Here is a 21,128-nt window from a genome sequence, read left to right on the forward strand (position 1 = left end):
CTGACATACAGACATACACCACCTCCCCTCCTATTTGCCCTGTCCTTCCTAAAGAGTGTAAAACCTTGAATATTAACACCCCAATCATGCGATGCATCAAGCCATGTCTCTACTACACCAACAACATCGAACTCTTCCTCTAATACCAGAGCCTCAAGTTCGCCCATTTTGGCCGTGATACTTCTGGCATTTGTGAACATACACTTTATTTCTCCACAGTTATTTATCTGATTTATAGTAATTTTACTGGCACATATATCCTCACTATTGTTTTGTAACTTGTGGATCTCCTTATCCACTGCCTTAGTCCTCCATACACCTCCCACTTCCCACCGACCAACTTAGGCTGCTCCCTTTCTGACCTGTCTACCCCTTCAGTGTCTTCCTTTTCCTCCTCTCCCGATCCTAGTTTAAATGATCCACCACCCCTGCTAGGATTTTCTCCCCAAGCACAGCATCTCCCCTTCCATTTAGGTGCAAGTTATCTGTGGAAAACAGCTTATACCCCAGTGAAAAGTCAGCCCAGTGCTCTAGGAACCCAAATCCCTCTGCTCTACACCAGGATATGAGCCATGCATTTAACTCCCTGAGCTCCCGCTGCTCTGTGTAGCGTATGGCACAGGTAGAATTCCTTCCCTTAAGCTTTGAGCCTAATCCTTTAAAATTATTCTTCAGGCTCCTCCACCTACCATCTATTCTGTCATTGGTACCAACATGGACCACGACAGCTGGGTCATCCCCAGCCCCTCCCAGTAATTTATCCATCTTTACCACCACATGCCGAACCCTGGCTCCAGGGAGACAGCAAACCACTCGGTTGAGGCGGTCTTGGCGACAAATTATTCTATCCATCTTCCTGATTATAGAGTCCCCAACAACCACTAGCTGTCTTGGCTTACTGCATTCCCATCCACCCTACTACTAACTGGTCTGCTCCCCTGGCTGTGAGGGAGAGCAGGATCCGCTAGGGCTGCCATTTCTGACACTGACGTCCTTACATCATTGCACAATTTTGCAATTTTGCTTGGATCTTTAGAGTCGAAATTGGCCTTCCTTTTTTGGACCCCTTCCTACCCCCTCTATTTACTGTAACCCAGCTACCCACCTGGCCCTGCTGGCTTACCTCTCCAACCTTCACTTCTACCCTGCTTATTGCTTGCTCAGTGAGCAACATACTCCTCTCAGGATTGTCGATTGCTCGCAGACGTGCAATATCTTCCTCCAGATCTGTAACACGAGCTGCCACTAGAAAAATATGGGCACATCTGTTGCAGCTGTATACATCCTGGAACTCCTGCCCCTGCAGTGTATACATACGGCAGAGTGTCCAATGGAGCATACTACCAATCTTTCTAGCCATTTCCTAGTTACAAAACTGGGATGAGTATATTTAATTGATAAAGTTGTCAACCAGTTGTCCGCCTGGGATGAGTATATTTAATTGATAAAGTTGTCAACCGGTTGTCCGCCAGTTCAGCTGCAACACAAAACACCGCACTTAAAGGAGCTTTCTGGTTTTGACTTCTTGGAAATGTGGCAAACACCTGTTAAACTGAGTTCACAAACAAACTGGTGCACTCAGTTTAATACCAGTTCAGACCATACACCAGTATTCAATAATCTGGCACACCAGGCACATAGTGCAGTTTTCCTCCCTACTGATGAATCTTACCCATTGAGTCCAGGATAAGGTAAGACTCAGTTCTCACCTCATTTACTAGTTTTCTGTTATGTTCTGTGACTTGTTGATCATTGCCATAATTATCTACTGTAAGCTGCCCTTCCCCCCAGGAGAAGCATCGTGATCACAGACAGTACCAGGCAAGATAACGGGATACACAAGAGGATATATATATATTTCTAGAGTAATGACAATACTGATTGGGCTTTTATCTTGGGATTGTACTGGAATATGTGAAATAAAACAGAGATATCCTAAATGCATTATGTATGAATATACACGATTCAGTGCCACAACGCGTTTACAGAAGAACAGTTGTAGAGCTCGGCTAATTTGTGGAGAGGAGATAACATCCATCAGACTCGTGCTTTTATTTCTCTTCCTATTGAGAGCTGGGAGCAGACTCCACCCTCCTGCAGCTTCCAGCAGGCTGATTCAAGGAACATCTCACTCTACTGGCGTCCTCACACTGCTAACATGCCCTGACTGTATCCGCTCCTCAGCCCTCCCCGCCTCTTCTCACCCCACAACCTGCTTATGGTGTAAAGGATGGAGATGCTGCTGTCCCCTGTCATTACTCCAAGGATTCTGAACTTTACTAGAAGGCACGGAGCATTTCTCAAGAGTTTGGCTTCTTCTTGACAACGTATTCTGCAGCTTAACTGGAACTTTTACTACTGTGAAGCTTGGAAGATGGTTAGTCTTTACCTTCAGGAGGGAATGTAAGCAGCCTCGGGGCAGTATGGATTCATTATTTTCACTAAATGGTATCATATTTTAGGAAACTATACAATCTAAAGCAATGTCGGTTCCAACAACTCTTCTGTATGCAAATAGCACCAGTACAGAGACACCAAAGTCCCCATCTCCCAGAAATCTACTTCTTTTTTGTCTAACATTGACACTGACGCTGATCGTGTTGGTGAGCAGCGTTTATTCTCTGGTATCCTTGGTGCGGATAAAGAACAAGTCTGCTCTGTCTATGTTAGTGGCTTCTTTGTGTGTGGATGACTTACTATGTGTGGCACCTGCTACTATCTTCATGGTAAAGCAATGGACCAATTACCTGCTTTTTCAGCCACTGTGCACCGCCGCTGCTTTTCTCTACCTGTTTCAGGGAGTTTCAAGCAATTTAAAGGCATCTCTAATAATTTCCTATAACTTCTGCACAGCTACCAAACCAGCAAAATACGAAACTACCAAAATGCCTTCTAAGATATCATGGGCGATTGTCAGCACATGGCTTGTTAGTTTGATGATAAGTGCCCTTCCTTTTTGTGGTTGGGGATCGTACATTGCCACGTCTTGGGGATGCCTTATAGACTGTTCCAGTACTTATGTGCTGTTTTTATTTGCTTTTTATTCTTTCTGTTTTTGTGTTCTGACAGTCTTCTCTGTTCCTCTAACTCACCAGTTGCTTTGCTCGGATAACCAAGAACAACTTCTATATTTCAATTATAGAGATATTGCTAAAGGTTATCTAACCCCGAATACACCTCTGGGAAGCAACGCCTCGTCTATGTCTCCAGATAATCCTGCTGGAAAAACCTTGAAGAATTTCAATGAGAATAGTGTGAGCTCAGAGGCGGTGTACAAGAGGAGTCTGGGGGATGACCGGTACTGTACAAGCGGCAACAGAGATAGCAGGAGCATGACCGTACTCTACGCTCAGAAGCGCTTTTCCCTGATACTTGCTTTGACGAAAGTCATTCTGTGGCTTCCAATCATGGTAAAAGCATGCTCTTTAATACCGTCAATAAAAAGCAATGTAACAGACAGTTTCATTAATCTCTATGCATCCCTTATAATGAAAACTATGACACAGATTTATATATTAGCTGATAGGATATGTAATAGTGACAGATACGGCTAGGATTGGGTTAAATGCTTGTGGCGTGCTACTCTATCACACACTCCCGGGAAAGTAAAAGCCTTTTATTGCTTTTTTTGTGTCCGCAACCTTGACGTGTCACAAAGGCATTGCTCTGGCAGTGAACCGAGAGAAATATATGTTTTATTAAGTACTCGCCTGTCAGAGATGGCTGTAGCTATACATATTAATGGGAGCAGATGGTGTTTTGTAAGGAAAAGGTTAATTAAGTAACAGGAGAGTTTCCCTGCCTCCAACCTTGAAGACCTTGGGTGATGCTGACCTCTCTATAGTAAAATAGCTGACAATGTGAAGTAAGCAGGATAAGACTTACAGAAGTATCAGACATTCCCACATTGAGGAGCAAACACACCAATATTTGCTCTGTATTTCCAAACTTCTTAACGCCTTTTTGATGTTAACTTTGAGTTAGAGCTCATGTTCTGCATCAACACTTCTCTATGATAACCCTGGACAGCTCAGGTATTGTGCATTTTAGACTTCCACTAACTTCATCTATATCTGCCCAGCATTTTTGTGAATATTACCTTGAATTTTGTTGCGTGAGGAAACAATCTAAAATAAATCTTGCTTCCCACAACCTTAATAATGCTACCTTTACTTAGTTACTATGAAGCTCATAGTCTAGTTTGGTGAGACATGATCTGGCCAGGTGTTATGGCATTTTATGAAGCACCATCTTTTTCCATTAGGAATAACCGAAGCATACTTACATGCTTGTATTGTACATACATGTATTTTTTTGTGAAAAAGGACTTTTAAAAATATGCCTTAGGGCAGAAGCTGCTACCATCTCAGTCGGGTGCTGATTATTCACTCCTTCCTTCAGCACTTATGACCAGCTCCTCTGTCCATTCCCTTGGGGACAGCCAACGGAGCCAGATGGTGCTTATATAATGGGCACAGTAGCCCCTGAGGCTCATTTGCATAGTGTTAAAAAGTTGTTTATTCATGAAAAGAAAGCCCTTAACAGTTAAATGAAGAGTGGATCCTGTTTCAGGGGGCACATACTAGAGTGTAAGTGTATTTGGGTTAAAACCACTGAATCCATATGGTGAATATCCTTTAAAGGGGATTTGCCAGCACAAATTCACCAAATAAACCACAAGCATTATATTGTCAAGCAGTCAAAAACCTTCCAGATCATGTTTCTTTTATGCAATACCAATAGAAGTATATAGGATTCTCAAATAAATAAATAAATAATTTGCAATATAATTTAGTACTCAATTCATAATAAACAATATACACCTTTATTTAATCTGCCATCAAAAAACACGGTTAAAAACATACATAAAAACCACAAAAGGTGTGGCGGTGGTCTGAAGTATTACAATGCATGGTAAATACACTCAAAGTACCAGACAGACAACAGTATATACAATTAGGCTGTAACCAGTAATATTACCCACCAGGGTGTTGTATGTAGCCAAAAAATTGTTTAAAGCAGTAACTCTGACCACCGCCACAGCACCCCTTTTTTTGTGCTTATATGGTACTTCCTTTACTTCTACTTTCTGCTGGTCAGAAATTTAGGGGCACACAGGACCCACTTTTAACTTTTCAGTGGCTTGATGGAAGAAATGCCCAGTGGTTAGAGGAAGGGAGGTCATAGGGGTCCCAGAACTTCGGTCGTGAGCAGGGCCTATATCTGGAAATACTGGAGCGATGTGGGAACAGGGACCTTCACATCTCTTAATCTTAATTTTAAACACATGAAAGTGGGTCATTGAGGTGTACAATGTAGACCTGATCTTGATTTCTTTCATATAGAATATTTATTTACTGTTTACATACATCTTGTATATTATTTATTAACTATAACCATTGTATACATTGCAGGGGGGGGCATTTAGCCCTTGTTCACGCTGTAGTTTGATAAAGTTGTGATGAGATAGTAGGGCTGATGTTTTTTTAATTAAAGGGGCAGGCAAATTTTGTGTGCTGGTGTTTTTATATAAATTTTGTTTTAGACTTTTTTTTTTTACATAAAACCCTTATTTTTACATATGTTTTACATCACTTTGTCCTACAAGGGGACACTAACATGATATTGTTTTATCTCTTGTATAATACACTGCACATATGTAGTGCAATGCATTATACTGTCCCTGATGCAATGCATCTATTAGGTTCGGCATCCAGACTGCAATTGCGGCAGCAGGTTGCCGATGGGTGAAAGAGGGAGCACGCTCCATCTGCACCCGCCTGGACACTACATTTATGTTTGCTCTAAGAGGCTGAACACCCGAGATCTGAGCTTTTCTGATCTCAGGTGTTAGTGCTAGGGCTGGGCCATCATATCGGCACCGTAGAAAGGCTTGCAACAGAAGAAGTACTGTAAACGTGTGCAATAAACATCCTGTACGTCTGTTGATATTAGTATTATGAAATGTTATTCAATTTTGCAATATACTTTCTGTATCAATTCTTCATGGTTTTCTAGATCTCTGCTTGCTGCCAAGCAACAGGTAGCCTCATTGTTTAATTCCAATAAATAAACACCGGTCCATGGTCATGTGATGTCACACAGGTGCACGGCTCTTTATAACCCACAACTCTGATTACACTGTGTGTTATAATGAGCCATGCACCTGTGTGACATCACATGACCATGGACCGGTGTTTATCTACAGGAAATTTACAATAAAACTTCCTTTTGAAGGACAACAAGGAGACAGCAAGCAGAGATCTAGAAAGCTGTGAAGAATTGATACAGAAAGTATGTTGGACAATTAAATAACTTTTCATTATACAAACAATATGAATTATTTGCTGCAAAGTGCTTAAAGGGGACAACCCCTTTAATTTAACTTTAGAAAATGCAAATGAGACTGAGTGCAGGGAAGTTTGCAGAGCACCTCAGGGCTCCAGCTCCACAGCAATAACACCCTCTGCTACACTTCAATAACCCAGCACCTTCTTTCATCCACCTCCCTACAACTATGTCACTCCTGGGTCCGGAGAGATGTGGTGCCAGAGCCCTGTGGTGCTATGCCAAAGCACTTATGCCTCATTTGCATATTTCTGAAATTAAGTTTTATCTTGGAAGTAGAAGTTGGACAATAAAAACAAAGGTATGGGTGACATTTGTCAGAATATTCCTACACAACATAGCCGTTAATTTAGGTTGGTAAATCGTGGTGTTTCCCCCCTACAAGTATATGAATATGTATAATACACAAGCATCTTCCCAAGAAACCTTACTTCTAAAGCCTTGCCATAAGGATTTGTGTCTGTCTAAACAGATGTATTAAAACTGTAACCAATGGGGCAGATTTATCAAGAGTGTTGTACGGTAAGACAAAGTTAGTCTAGAAAATCGTATGCTGCATCGGAGTTATGAAAGTTTCTAATCCTAGGGATTTACACTTGAAAATGGTGCCAAAATTCTGTCCCAAAAGCATAATTTTTGCCAAGAGCCATCACCTCACTTTCCATGGTACCATGGTTCCATGGTTCCATGGTACAGAGCCCTGAGGTAAACAGATTGATAGATTTCCCCTAATGTGTCCAGTTTTTTAAATTAACATTATTGCTAGTTAAATATGACCATTACGTCTTCAATAATTTTTGTTAAAGGAAACCTACCACTTGTAAATGGTCATTATGACCCACACTAACCTGCACATAAGGGTACCCACACTAACCTGCACATAAGGGTAGCTGAGGCACATATTTTGGTTAAATAAATAACAAAATGGATGGATTATAACTTTAGATTATTAACTTTGCTAATAACCCACTCGGCGCTTCTCTCTACGTCACAGCGCTTGGGCATTAGCATACTAGGGGAGGTATGCAGAGTGTCGTCCCTGCCTCCCCCCACCCTCCCTTCATTGCTCCTGGTGACGTCACCGAGCCCTCGGGAGCATTAGAGCATGCGCATCGCCGGCTCACATGGCAGCTGCACCTACTATTGCCGAAGTCTTGTGACTTAGTTGGTCTCCTCGCCAAAGTCTTGCGATAGCATGAGCAGCCGCACCTTCCTTCATCCACCTCCCTACAGCTATGAGCCAGCGATGAGCATGCTCCTGGATACCTACCGACATCAAAGCTCCCTTTTATAAGTTACTACATGTTACTACACAGTGAGGAGAAATTAGAATGGCACAGCAATAGTTCACGTGATACAATATAGTACACGGGTGTCTCTGACAGCCTTTAAAATTGTGCATACATGACGTTATACAATTCAAACTCCTCCTTGTTGTGTTATGCAGTTAGGAAATTGTGGGGGTTGGAATTGGTGGGGGAACCCTAGTGATGAGACGTTTATTTTGTAGGAAAACCTCATTCACTTATGGTAGCAATGATAATATTAGATATCGAATGCACTTGAACTATCACTGGTCAGTGAATTGTGGGGTGGACAGTCACCATATCAATTCTTTGCCTTTCAGATACAGATGACTGTTCAGCACATTGTTGGCTTCCAGAACCTTTCTTTGGAGACATTAAGTTTTCTTCTGACTTTGTTAGCTGCTACCACCAGTTCGCTGTTTGTGTTATCTGAGCATTGGAGTCATCTCCCTTGTGGCTGCATCATCAACTGCAGAAGGAATTCACATTTTATGTCATCGGAGGACTGTCAAGGTGGGTGGTTAATATACAAAAAAATATAGATATAATTAAAAAACAACAGTGGATGTAATATTCTGAAAAAAAAAAAACTGAACAGCCCACAGCTGATGTATGGCATTGTCGCTTAACCCCATACAATTCAATTAAGCAAATTGTAATATCAAATAGAACCGACTGTTTATTTTTTTAGATTTTTGTTTTTGGTATTTTAAGTCGTACAGAAAGGCATTCATCTATCATAACACAGAAAATAAATGATAACCATAACAAAGGTAATAGCTATTGTTTAGAGGGAATTGCTTCAAAATGAGAACCAACTGTTGTGGTAGGTGGTCTAATCCTTGACAAAGACCTGTGCGGTTGAAACATGCGTCGGGGTGGACGCCAGGCAGTGGGGCACATTTACTTTGAAAGTCGGACAATGCACTAAAAGGGCTATATCACTAGAAACGTGCGCCAGAAATCATGAATCTGCCGCTTCCCCACTTAGGTGTTGACCATCTTTTTTGTGGTGCACTTTTAACATAGGGCATGCAACACAATTTTCAAGTTAAATCCGGTGTTCGGTGTGAATCAGTAGGATTGGCCGCCGGAACGCCACCTTAATAGTGTCACATGGCGGCCAGCGTAGCTGCGCCACAAAAGGGTCGCATGCGACACAATAGCAGCGCTGACACTTCTTAAATACCTGTGCAAGCGGCTTTAGCCATGGAGAACGTGCACAGTCCGACAAAAGTGCAGCGCACGACCCTTGTAAATGTGCCCCAGTGTGTCCACATTTTTACAGTCTTGGTGTGCAGGTTCTATTCACAAGTGGTTGTATTTTTAAGACTACACTTGTTGTGCATCGGTGTGCCATATTGGGGGTCATTTACTAAGGGGCTGATTCGCGTTTTTCCATCGCGTTACCCGAATATTTCCGATTTGCACCGATTTTCCCTGAATTGCCATGGGTTTTTGGCGCACGCAATCGGATTGTGGCGCATTGCCGCCGGCATGCACGCAACAGAAACCGGGGGGGGCGTGGCCGTAAGAAAACCCGATGGATTCGGAAAAACCGCCATATTTTTTTTAAAAAAGGGGCGCTTGACACATGCTTACCTGCACCCAGCGTAGCTCTGTGAACTTCAGTGAACTTCGACGTAATTCAGCACAGCAGCAACACCAAGTGGACATCGGGCGCACTACCTTAGTGAATCGCCGGAAGACCCGAATCCTCCACTGAGAACGCGACAGGACCGGGTAAGTAAATCTGCCCCATTGTGTTTAGTATTATTGCTATATCAGCTGTTATATCATTGTGCCACATTGTGGCTTACCATGTTGCTGCCACCTGTGGGCTCCTGTTGATGCCACCTTCACACTATATCATTGTGCCACTCTGTGGCTTTCCATGTTGCTGCCACCTGTGGGCTCCTGCTGCTGCTTCTGCTGCCGCCACCTCCGCACTATATCATTGTGCCACTCTGTGGCCAACCATGTTTCTTCCACCTCCATAATTTGTCATTGTGCCACTCTGTGGTCTACTCATGCTGCTGCCAACTGACCGCTGTCTCCCTGGAACACCCTGTCATTTTCATAATGCTGTTTTCTCCCTCCATCGCTCTATGACGTTGCCACTAAGTTTAGTTTCCCCCTTCATTTCATCTGTCAGAAGGAATGAAAAGCCTCAGGATTGATAACCAAAAGCAGGAGTGGATACAGAACACAGAGGACATGCAAACATCCCATTTACTGGTCATCTCTGTTTTGGATCTACTCCTGTTTGTTTTTGGCTTTAGCAATGCTGATGGATTATTGACCGACTGAAAGCCGACACTGACGGACAAATGAAGGGAAAAATGATCAGGACGTCAATGTAAAATTACTGCCGACACCCTCTCCACTCTTTTAGGGGGGGTTCTACATGTATCCGCGTTTAACAGAACAGGTTCTGTCGTAATCTATGGAATCATCTGATGTCAGTGTAAAAAGAGTGCACTCTTTGATGTTATAGTGGGATTTTGGCCCTCAGCTCGGTCTTTTTGAGCTGGCACAGACGTTACCTTGTCAGGGTGCATTTCCGCTTCCCTTATTTGGTGAAGTTGTCCCCTGTAAGTGCACAAGGAAGTGAAAAGTGAAGCGATTCTAAGAGCGGCGGCTGTCATGTGCGTGTCATACTAAAACACAGCATTGTTTGAAGACCAAACCATGCTCCCTTTGCATATTTAAGCATGGCACAATGTTCTACAACACCCTACAGGCTCTCTGCAGCCAGGAAATACCTTTTTATAACATGATTTGTCATGATTCAATTCGGGTCGAATCAAATTTTTTCGAAAAAATAGACTTGGGGTATACTCTATGCCTAGAGGTGAGCCGGTTCTGCTTTTGCCATAGACAGGGGGCATCCTTTATGACTAGAGGTGAGCTGGTTCTACCATCACCATAGACTGGGGGTATACTGTATGCCTAGAGGAGAGCGGGTTCTACTATTACTTAAGACAGGGGGCATTCTCTTCTCTATGCCTAGAAGAGAGGGAGTTTTACTTTTGCAATAGACAAGAGGCATCCTCTACACCTAGAGAAGAGGCAGTTCTACCACCTACATAGACAGGGGGAATCCTCTATGCCTTTAGAAGAGGCTGCTCTACATTGTAGACATCATAAAGAGGGATTCTTTACTGTAAGAGCCGCAGGAGGTTGTTATGGTGGATATTTTTGTACAAGTTCAAGAAAGGCTAGGATGCCTTTCTGGAGAGCAAGGATATCAAAGGTTATGGGAACAAAATATTTGTTAATTTGATGTTGAGGAAGGAATTTTCCATACTTTGGGCCTATTAGCATTGATCTATGGACCAACACTGTTGGATTTATAGGTTGGATTTGATGGTCTTGTGTCCTTTTTCATCCCTATTTACAAAAAAAGGCCATTAGGCCTCACTGAGACTCATTTGTCGTTAAAACTTCACTTTTATTAATCTTTTATTTAAGATATAATCTTATTTAACATATTTTCGTGAGTTTTTACAAATCCTAATTATATTAGAATTATGCAGATCGTCGTAGAGACTTTAATGTGTGGTTTTTGGGGAATCCCTACCTACCATATTACATAATAAAACAGACATAATAATTATTAGAGAAGATGTATGATTTATTCTATATGTTTGTATACGTGTAAGCTAGAAAGTGGGTTTATGCCTTCATGTATGGAGAAGAGCCACATCTTGATGTACATCTCCTAGCATTCATTTTACTTTATAGAGGCAGGAGATCTCTATATATACAAGGTCTTTTTTATTAAAACTGTATATAACATTAATCAAGAAAGCCTTAGTAATTATGGAACAAGTTGATAAGGTGAAGTACATGAAAAGAAGCTATGGCAACAAGGTCATTCTGATCCCACAAGAAAATGATCTCACTCATTTTATCACTTCATTCCCTACTTTATGCTTCCACTGAGATATTGTTCTCAATTACCCTATTGCCTATTACATGACAGAGCTTTTTCCTTCTTAATTGTCGATTCTAGATCTACAGAAGCACTCTCACAAGCAAATGATGTATAGCATGACTCATAAGCATTAGAATAGCAGAGTATTCTCCAGTATACCTCACAATACCAGACACTCAGCAGTGTAATTCCAGTACAAGTATCCCCCGCACGCCCTAGAATCTACCATAAACTTCAAGAAAAGAGAACAACCACCCACCGGAGTCAGAAAGAATGAAAATAAACAAAACTGACATTTGCTCTATCAAACCTATTTTGATATACAATAGGTATTTTTCAATAGGCAAATTAAATGTTACAGAGATTATGATTTGGCAGAATTTATTATTCTATAAACTGAAAATAAATCTCCAGAAGGGAAGAAAAGGGCAACATGCACGAGAGGATCTTAGGTAAGAAGACATCAGGAAATGCTCAATCGGGAATATGTGCAAATGGCATCTCTTGTGTGCTGCCATATGGTTCTAGGAAGGAACAGCTCCAGCAGGGAATCATGTATGCCTCAATAGGTTGTTCTTTCACAGATGCTCAAATAAGCAGTGAATAAAAATGGTGTCCCTGCTTTAAATGGCGTAACACAGAGTTTCTTGGCCAAAGCTTGCCAAAACTAATTTCCATACTTCCCAGAGCATGGCTATAAGTCTCCACACGCCTATAAGGTGGCCTCAATTGGCAAACTCTACATAAGGCGAACATCTACCATCTGACCCTAGTCAATAGCCTCTCACACAGCCAAACCTGTTCCCTACAGTGTACTGAGGAGACCCAATCAGGTTGAAACAGCGCTGTATACAGTTGGGACTCTGTTCCTTCTGGAATAGATATACTGGTTTAGCTAAATCCCACATCATGTTATTAGACTTCTTGTAGGTCATACTTGGTATTAAGGGGGCTGCCTTTCAAGGTAGCAAAAGAAGGAATTGCTTTTCATTTAACACTTTGGAAAGCCTATTTGCATACTGCCAAAGCTTGAAAATGTATAGTGAGAATATTGTGGGGACCATACACACTTGCATTATGCAGAGGTTACATTATGGGTAAATCTGCTCTTGTGTGCACATGTTAGGTGCGTCACATTACAGATTCCCATGACATAAATATATAAGTACAATATGCATGAGCCTTTACCGAGAACCTTTCATCCTTTCTAAGATTTCTGATCTAGGAAATGTTCGCATTCACCCGAAAATTATAATTAGAAATTATTTTTTTTCTTATAACCCACTTTATGCTATTCTTATTATCTTATTCCTACTAGAAATGTATGACTCAACTTGGTGTTAGCATTTCCCTTGCCAAGGGGGTGTGTCCAGGTTTGGATTTTCCCATAACACAGTCCACTCTATTGTGTGGGGCCCTGGAGACTATGCGGTCCCACAAAGGTTTTGGGATACAAGTTCACTTTAAATTAAGTCAGTTTGGGGAAGCAGGGACGAGAAGCATCCTTGGAGGGAAGGAGCTCCTCCTTATTTCGGTCTTGTTTCTGTTCCCTCTAAACAGAACTGTGCTTACTGAACTTTACTGTGAACTTTACTGTGAACTTTACTGTGCTTACTGATTGAGAGGAAGAGGATGATGGAAGTGACAGTCAGTGCAGCATCACAAGGGGCAGACTTTAAATTATTTAGAGGGAACCTGCCAGCAGGTATTAATCTAATAAACCACTACCATTAAGTTGTCAAACAACACCTTCCAGATCATGTTTCTTTTATGGTCCAGTGTGGTAGCATCATCCAGGAAATAAACTCTGAAGTGAGATTGTGACAATGTACAGCAAATTTATAGCCTGATGACAGAGATAATGATTTAGCATAAAGGATAACTTCATTCAGAATGGATAACTATAGACATTCAGAATGACTACATATGGTGTATGACAGACAGGCATTATACATGGTGGCAAAATGATGTCAGACATTTACCATGATGACAGAAAGATATAAAGAATTAGGACAGATAGGTACTGTATGTAGAAGCGGCCAGACATTTAGAATAACACAATATAGAATGAAGACAGGTACATATGTACAATGATGTAGGATACAAATGTAGCTTAATGAAGCGTCCAATGATAAAATACAGACATATAATATGATTACAGATAGCAACATAGAATTTAGATAGATATTCATGAAGAATGATGACAGATAGACATGGCAGCAGAATGAAGGCAGCCACGTAGAATGATGATTCATAGACATATATGGATATTTGGAATCATGACATCTAATGTGCTGTTTTGGGCATATAATTATATAAGAAGCTCAGAAAAGATTATGGATTTACTTAACTGGTCCTGTCGCGATCCCGCGGTGTGTTGTCCGACGAGGATTCGGGTCTGCCACGATTCATTAAGGTCGTGCGTCCGAGTTCCTGCATCCGTTGCTTCCGCGCTGAGGTCCGCTGGAGTTCACCTGCTTCTTCCTGCTGCATGTGAGTGCTTCATCTTGCGACACAATTCCTTTTTTAAATTCCGCGGTTTGTCCAAACCCTGTCGCGTGCAACCCGGCGCTGATGCGCCAAAATCCGATCGCATGTGCCAAAAACCCGGGTCAATTCGGCGCAAAATGGAAATCGGCGGGAAACCCGACGAAAGTGCGGCGTTCGGTCCCTTCGTAAAGGAGCCCCTAAGTCTTGATGGTGATGGGAGCAAATGCTTATATGAGGAATATTTCAGTGTGTGGATATATAATTCACATCATTATCATCATTATACATCTGTAACATCACTCTTTGGGACTTGTAGTACATGCAGACTTATCAGTATAATCCATTATTGGTAGTTCCCAAATATGCTCCAGATTTTTTTAAGATTCTGGTTTGGACAATGGAATTTTACATTTTTGAGGGCAATGATTTTGAGATTAAACTCTACATGTAGAGAGACTTCAACATACCAAATAATCCCACAAGTATCCCACATCCTACACAGAATGTCTAGGACAGTTAAAGGGTTTTTTCCACAAAGCACTCTACAGGATAGGGCTTAACTTTCTGATCAGTGGGAATCTCAGTGATGGGACCCATACAGAACACTAGAACAAGGTGTCCAATGTACAAACCATGAGGAATTGATACAGAGTGATACAGGGGTCCCATCACTGAGACCCCCACCAATCAGCAAGTTATAGGATAGGGCCTAATTTGAGTAAATTCCACATTTATTCTAACATGTAGAATTTTCAGTGGAGACATGGCAGCGCCGGCTAATGCACCTGTTTCATATTCTGCCCATAACTACCCAGCACCATCCTTTTAAACAAAAAACACATCTCCTACAGAAATAAGGCCTTTAATAAAGATGAAAACGTTGAAGAAGCTATTTGTATAAAAATAAATAGCAAATTTCCTATAAAATTATATCTCGCTCGATAACAGGAAACGTATGTGTGAAAAGCTTGTTCGGCATCCTACACAATGCTGTTGTGGGGTAACTTGGGAGCTGGCATTGTATACTACATTTAATAGAATAATAATATGAAAGGAGAATTCCAGGGTAGCAGTTGCTGTACTGTAATTAATATTGAGAAGACCTTTGATACATGATTCACACTGCTGGATGACACATCGTTTTCCAGTTAGGATGCTTTGTGTGTTTATGTCTGTCCTAGACATCACATCATCATCATCATCATCATGTCTGAAAATAAAAATTGACATGGGGGAGGGTAGGCTGGATTTATTAGCAGATGTATCACAACAAAGTAAAGACGTCATTTCTTCTTGGAACGTAGAAAATTTGAATTGGTCGTATCACAATGCACTGAGGAGCAAACATCTAAGGAGTCCGATAGTCTAATACTGATATAGAATATGCTTGAATATCGTTTAGTGATGGTGAAATATTTAAAGGCTGAGTGCTTAAACTACAGCCAAAAATCCACCTATTTATCACAAAGTATAACAATTTAATCAGCAACTTATTGCTCCCTGCTCTGCCTCAACTTTCAACCGTATTGGCATCTTTAGGACACCAATGCCGCTAAAAGAAGTGGGGGAATATCAGATTATCATTGTAGCTTCCCTCAGGGGTCCCCTTAAACAGAAAGAATCACAGGGCAGGTGCTCCAATGATAATCCAGCCCTTTCCACAACTCTTTGCTCCTCCTGTAGTCCCAGGAAGTGTTGCTTTAACCCCTTAACAATGCAGCCATTTTGTAATTTAAAGGGGTGTTCTCATTTCAGCAAGTAAATGTTATTGGTTGATTAATGAAAAGTTAAACAATTTTCCAATATATTTTCTGTATCAATTCATCGTGGTTTTTTACATCTCTGCTTGCTGTCCTCCTATAGAAAGCTTCATTGTTTATTTCTAGTGGATGGATATCTGACCATGGTCACACAGGTGCGCGGCTCGTTTTATGACACAGCTCTGATTACTCTCTGATACTAATGAGCCGCGCACCTGTGTGACCATGGTCAGATTTCTGTCCACTGGAAGTAAACGGAGGGTCTTTCTATAGAATGACAGCAATTAGAGATCTAGAAAACCATGAGGAATTGATACAGAAAGTGTATTGGAAAATTGTATAACTTTTCATTAATGAACCAATAACATTTAAGCTACAAAAATATTTTATATTTTTAAAAATTTAATTTTATAATATATGATAATATTAACTTAACTTTACTCAAAATTGCACTAATCAATAGTCCAAATATGAGTAGTAAACTTTGTAATACACTGTACTATTTAAAATAAATTTACTATTAAAATCCAGCATGATAAACCAGGCATGCTCATAGATCCAGACAATGTCACTGTGTTAATCTTCTCATATTTGTTGTCCATTACCTCCTAGCTCCTAAAAGCAACTTTTACAATTATGCTAATGGACCTGAAGGGCTCCTCAAAGCCTCCTCAAAGGCTGTTACACTGTCCTCCCCTCCTCCCTGCTCCCTCAACACTTCAGAGATGAGTATTTACTATACACTGCAGCTGCTGAGGGAGCTTTAAAAATAACGAGGAGCTCCAAAAACAGCACAATGCCAGAAACCTGCTATGGGCTTATTGATGACTTTTGTACAGCTTTTAAATGTACAATAAAGATTTTTTTTTAGATGCTGTCTATTACACGTTGTTGGCATTCTACAGTTTTTTCAGGTTTTACCTTACTTTAGGATCATGCCTTTGCATTGTGATCACTAGCTACAAATGGATTAACTAATGGACTGTGGGGTGGGCATGTTTATCTGTTTTAATCATATACTCACCTCCTCCAGCACTCCTGCTCAGCTGCCTATCACTGCTGGCCTCTTACAGAGGCGCACTTACAGGGGTGCACTTACAGAGGCGCACTTACAGAGGTGCACTTACAGAGGCGCACTTACAGAGGTGCACTTAGAGTGGTGCACTTACAGAGGCGCACTTGCTACTTTGTGACAGTGGTCTTGAAGACACTAACGGCCTCTGTATACAAACAAAGGCTGACAGTGATATCAGGTACCACATCAGAATGGGTGTGGGAAGTATAAGCTCTTTATTATTTTTTAAGCCTCCCCCCAGTCATATATAAAAAATATATAACTGGACAACCCCTTTAAGGATAGGTCATTAATAATAAAACTCTGAACAGCTTCTTTATTAATTATTTTTTAAAGCTGTTTCTTAACAAGTAAATGCCTGTTTTTCCTATATATAAAACCTAACTTTTAATGATTAAATCTATAAAAAAAATACATATAAGATTAAAATCTCTGGACCATCAAAATACACACTCACCCATGTAGAAGACCTAATGTGTAACGGGCTTCATATACAGGAATGTATTAGAACAGTCTTACCGGTCTCAGGGGAGTGTAAAGGTGCTGGAGCTCGGTCAGGAGTATAAGTCCACTGGATCCACCAGGTCAGGATAAAGTTGACTGCACTGCACCTAGTAATCCCTATGGTAATCTCTCCCTGACCCCCACAGAGTTAGCTCCCGCCCTTACAAGGGCAGTCCCAGGGTGACCCTAGATACTGTTAACACCCTGGTATTCCCTAATAAAATCCCAACGCGTTTCTAGACCTGGGGCTACCAGGATCTGTCATCAGGGGATATATAAATTCATCCAAGATGGACCAATAGTGGGGATTGATAGATTCCCCGCATAGCCGAACGGCGTGCACATGGACAGTGGTCCTTGAGAGTGATGAGGTGCCGCCGCTAGTTAGGGGTGTGTCCCATAATAAACCATTTGGAGAAGAGGAGACGGCCAATCGCGTGGCCTTTCTACTCAACTGTGACACCTGGGGAGTCTGCAAAGGGTACATCCCTCCCCTAGTTACTCACCATGGCGTCCCTCATGGCATTTAGGCTGCTATCACCCTTCACTGCTTGAGACGCAAGCCGCGGGTGGGTGCAGCCTCGTGGACCGCGTGCGAACCGGAAATGACCTAAAAGTCGTCACTTCCGATTAGCGATCCGCTGTGGAACGCAAGCGGGCCACTTTGACACGCAAACCGGAAGTGACGCAATCGTCATCACGCAAACCGGAAGTGATGTAATTATCATCACTATATTCGTCGATCCCTCATGAGGCCGGTCTGAGGGCAGTGGCGCATTTTTTAAATTCCAGGGGTGTACAATACCGTGCCCACAGCTCGCTCATCCTTGACCTCCTCGATTTCTCATTGAAGCACAATTATTTCCTTTTTGACAGGAGGTTCTACCACCAGCTCAGGGGCACGGCGATGGGGTGGCCTTGTGCCCCCACTTATGCCAACTTGCTCCTGGGCTGGTGGGAGGAGAACCTAGTGTTTCAGAAAACAGAGATGGATGTCACTGATGGGATTGAGCTGTGGGGGCGGTATATAGACGACATATTTATAATTTGGAGTCGACCGAAAGAAGAATTTGTTGATTTTGTGAGCACCTTGAATAACAATGATATTGGATTACGTTTTACCTATGAGATCCATAAAGACGAACTTCCATTCCTTGATGTCTTAATTAGCAGGGACACAGGAGGGGCCCTTGCCACAACTGTATTCAGGAAGCCAACGGCAACAAACGCCTTACTAAGATGGCAAAGTTGCCACCCCTTTCCTTTACGACGAGGCATCCCTAAGGGGCAGTATTTAAGACTGAGACGTAATTGTTCAGATAACCATGAATTTAAGAGACAGGCTGCTGACCTTAGGAAAAGATTCCTGGAAAGAGGGTTTCCAGATAGGATTTTGCGCAGAGCATATCAGGAAGCAATAACACGAGATCGTCAGTCCCTACTCCAAACCACACAGAAGGATGTCCCTCAAGATGGGGACCAGGCAGGGGGACCCATTAGGATGATAACGACGTTCAGTAAGGACTCTGCACAAGTAAATTCTGGTTCATCTTAAAAATGGACCCTGACATAAAAGATGTTATTGGCCCTGCACCACTGATCACCTATAGAAGAGGTCGCTCCCTGAAAGACCGACTAGTGAGGAGCCACTTCTCAGATACCCCGAAGAAAACTTGATTAGGATCGGAGCTAAAAGGAAGTTATAGATGTAGTGGGTGCGTGGCTTGTCCAGTGATAAAGGTCGGGAAATCATTTACGGCCAATGTTACTGGACAACGGTTTGAAATCAGAACAATGATCAATTGCAGATCTGCTGGAGTCATCTACCGAGCAGAGTGCAGTTGTGGTCTGGAATACATAGGGAAGACAAAACTCCAGTTACGCAAAAGAATCGGCGACCACTTAGGGGACATACGTCATAACAGGGATACCCCTCTGGCTCGTCATATGAATCTGTGCCATGGAGGGAGGATTGATGAAATCCACTTTATGGGTATTGACCAGGTGAAACCCAACCCGCGAGGGGGAGATTGGGATAGGGCTATACTCCAGAGGGAAACTAAATGGATCTATAGGTGTAACACAGTGACCCCGAATGGGTTAAATGAGAATTTGACTTTTACGAGTTTTATTTGACAGCCAGATTATGGCGATTGCAACTTAAGGACAAGATACAGCTAATGAGGTGTTGACTCTGTATGGCTGAGATGTATTTTTACCTACCTTTTGAGTAAACCAATTCCCGCTGCTATATTAACCCAATTGTTTTGAATAGTAACATTATTCTAAATAGGAGTAAAGGTTAAAAAGAGAAAAAGTCAGGTAACAGCTCACCCCTTGACGACTGCAGTCTTTTCAAAGTATTAGTCCAGGCCAGGTGCACGGTGTATCCCCTATCACTGGTCCGGAAATTCGCAGTGATGCATGATAGTGGCAAGAGGCTTAAAAAGCAAAAAGGAAAGCGGGGAATCCAGCATCCGTACACAGAGAATCCAAAGTAGACGACTGTTTAAAAAGTAATTCCAAAATTTTTATTCTTCAAAGTTAAAAAGTGCTTGTGCATAGACATGGGCACAAGAAAGCATGCAGTGCGAGACACAAAAATTGGCAGAGGTAACGCGTTTCGGACTTTTTTGCGTGTTAGTCCTTAGTCATACCTAACTAGCTCTGAGCTAGCTAGTGTGGACTCGAACTAAGGGACACACTGATTTGGAAACCTATAACCTACCCCACTATTGTTTTAACATATACCCTATTGCTTAAGATTTCAGCAATGGTGGTAATGGCTTCATCTGAAATGGAGCTCTAGCTGCCGCAAGGATTATGAGTGGGCGGTACCTGGAACTTCCAATCTCTTTATGATTGGTCTATAATCAATGAGGGGCGGGCCCTACCACCCTTGGTGATGATAATTACATCACTTCCGGTTTGCGTGATGACGATTGCGTCACTTCCGGATTTGCGTGTCAAAGTGGCCCGCTTGCGTTCCACAGCGGATCGCTAACCGGAAGTGACGACTTTTAGGTCATTTCCGGTTCGCACGCGGTCCACGAGGCTGCACCCACCCGCGGCTTGCGTCTCAAGCAGTGAAGGGTGATAGCAGCCTAAATGCCATGAGGGACGCCATGGTGAGTAACTAGGGGAGGGATGTACCCTTTGCAGACTCCCCAGGTGTCACAGTTGAGTAGAAAGGCCATGCGATTGGCCGTCTCCTCTTCTCCAAATGGTTTATTATGGGACACACCCCTAACTAGCGGCGGCACCTCATCACTCTCAAGGACCACTGTCTATGCGGGGAATCTATCAATCCGCACTATTGGTCCATCTTGGATGAATTTATATATCCCCTGATGACAGATCCTGGTAGCCCCAGGTCTAGAAACGCGTTGGGATTTTATTAGGGAATACCAGGGTGTTAACAGTATCTAGGGTCACCCTGGGACTGCCCTTGTAAGGGCGGGAGCTAACTCTGTGGGGGTCAGGGAGAGATTACCATAGGGATTACTAGGTGCAGTGCAGTCAACTTTATCCTGACCTGGTGGATCCAGTGGACTTATACTCCTGACCGAGCTCCAGCACCTTTACACTCCCCTGAGACCGGTAAGACTGTTCTAATACATTCCTGTATATGAAGCCCGTTACACATTAGGTCTTCTACATGGGTGAGTGTGTATTTTCATGGTCCAGAGATTTTAATCTTATAT

At 42.2% G+C, this 21,128-nt stretch overlaps 1 protein-coding gene across 2 annotated transcripts in view; it reads left to right on the plus strand.

The window, feature by feature from the left end:
- The first annotated feature begins 2,109 nt into the window (after positions 1-2,109).
- GPR149 (G protein-coupled receptor 149) overlaps positions 2,110-21,128 on the plus strand; it is a 63,538-nt gene continuing 44,519 nt past the window's right edge. Inside the window, exons 1-3 of one of the 2 annotated variants that reach the window (XM_072142973.1) lie at positions 2,110-2,403; positions 3,143-3,410; positions 7,976-8,168. In XM_072142973.1, the coding sequence (XP_071999074.1) occupies positions 2,375-2,403; positions 3,143-3,410; positions 7,976-8,168 (490 nt within the window). In that variant the 5' untranslated portion in view covers positions 2,110-2,374. Of the gene's footprint in view, positions 3,411-7,975; positions 8,169-21,128 lie in introns of both variants that reach the window. The other variant, XM_072142972.1, reaches the window with a different exon arrangement.

Source organism: Engystomops pustulosus, chromosome 3 (genome assembly GCF_040894005.1).
Source record: "Engystomops pustulosus chromosome 3, aEngPut4.maternal, whole genome shotgun sequence".
NCBI classification, from domain to species: Eukaryota; Metazoa; Chordata; class Amphibia; order Anura; family Leptodactylidae; genus Engystomops; species Engystomops pustulosus.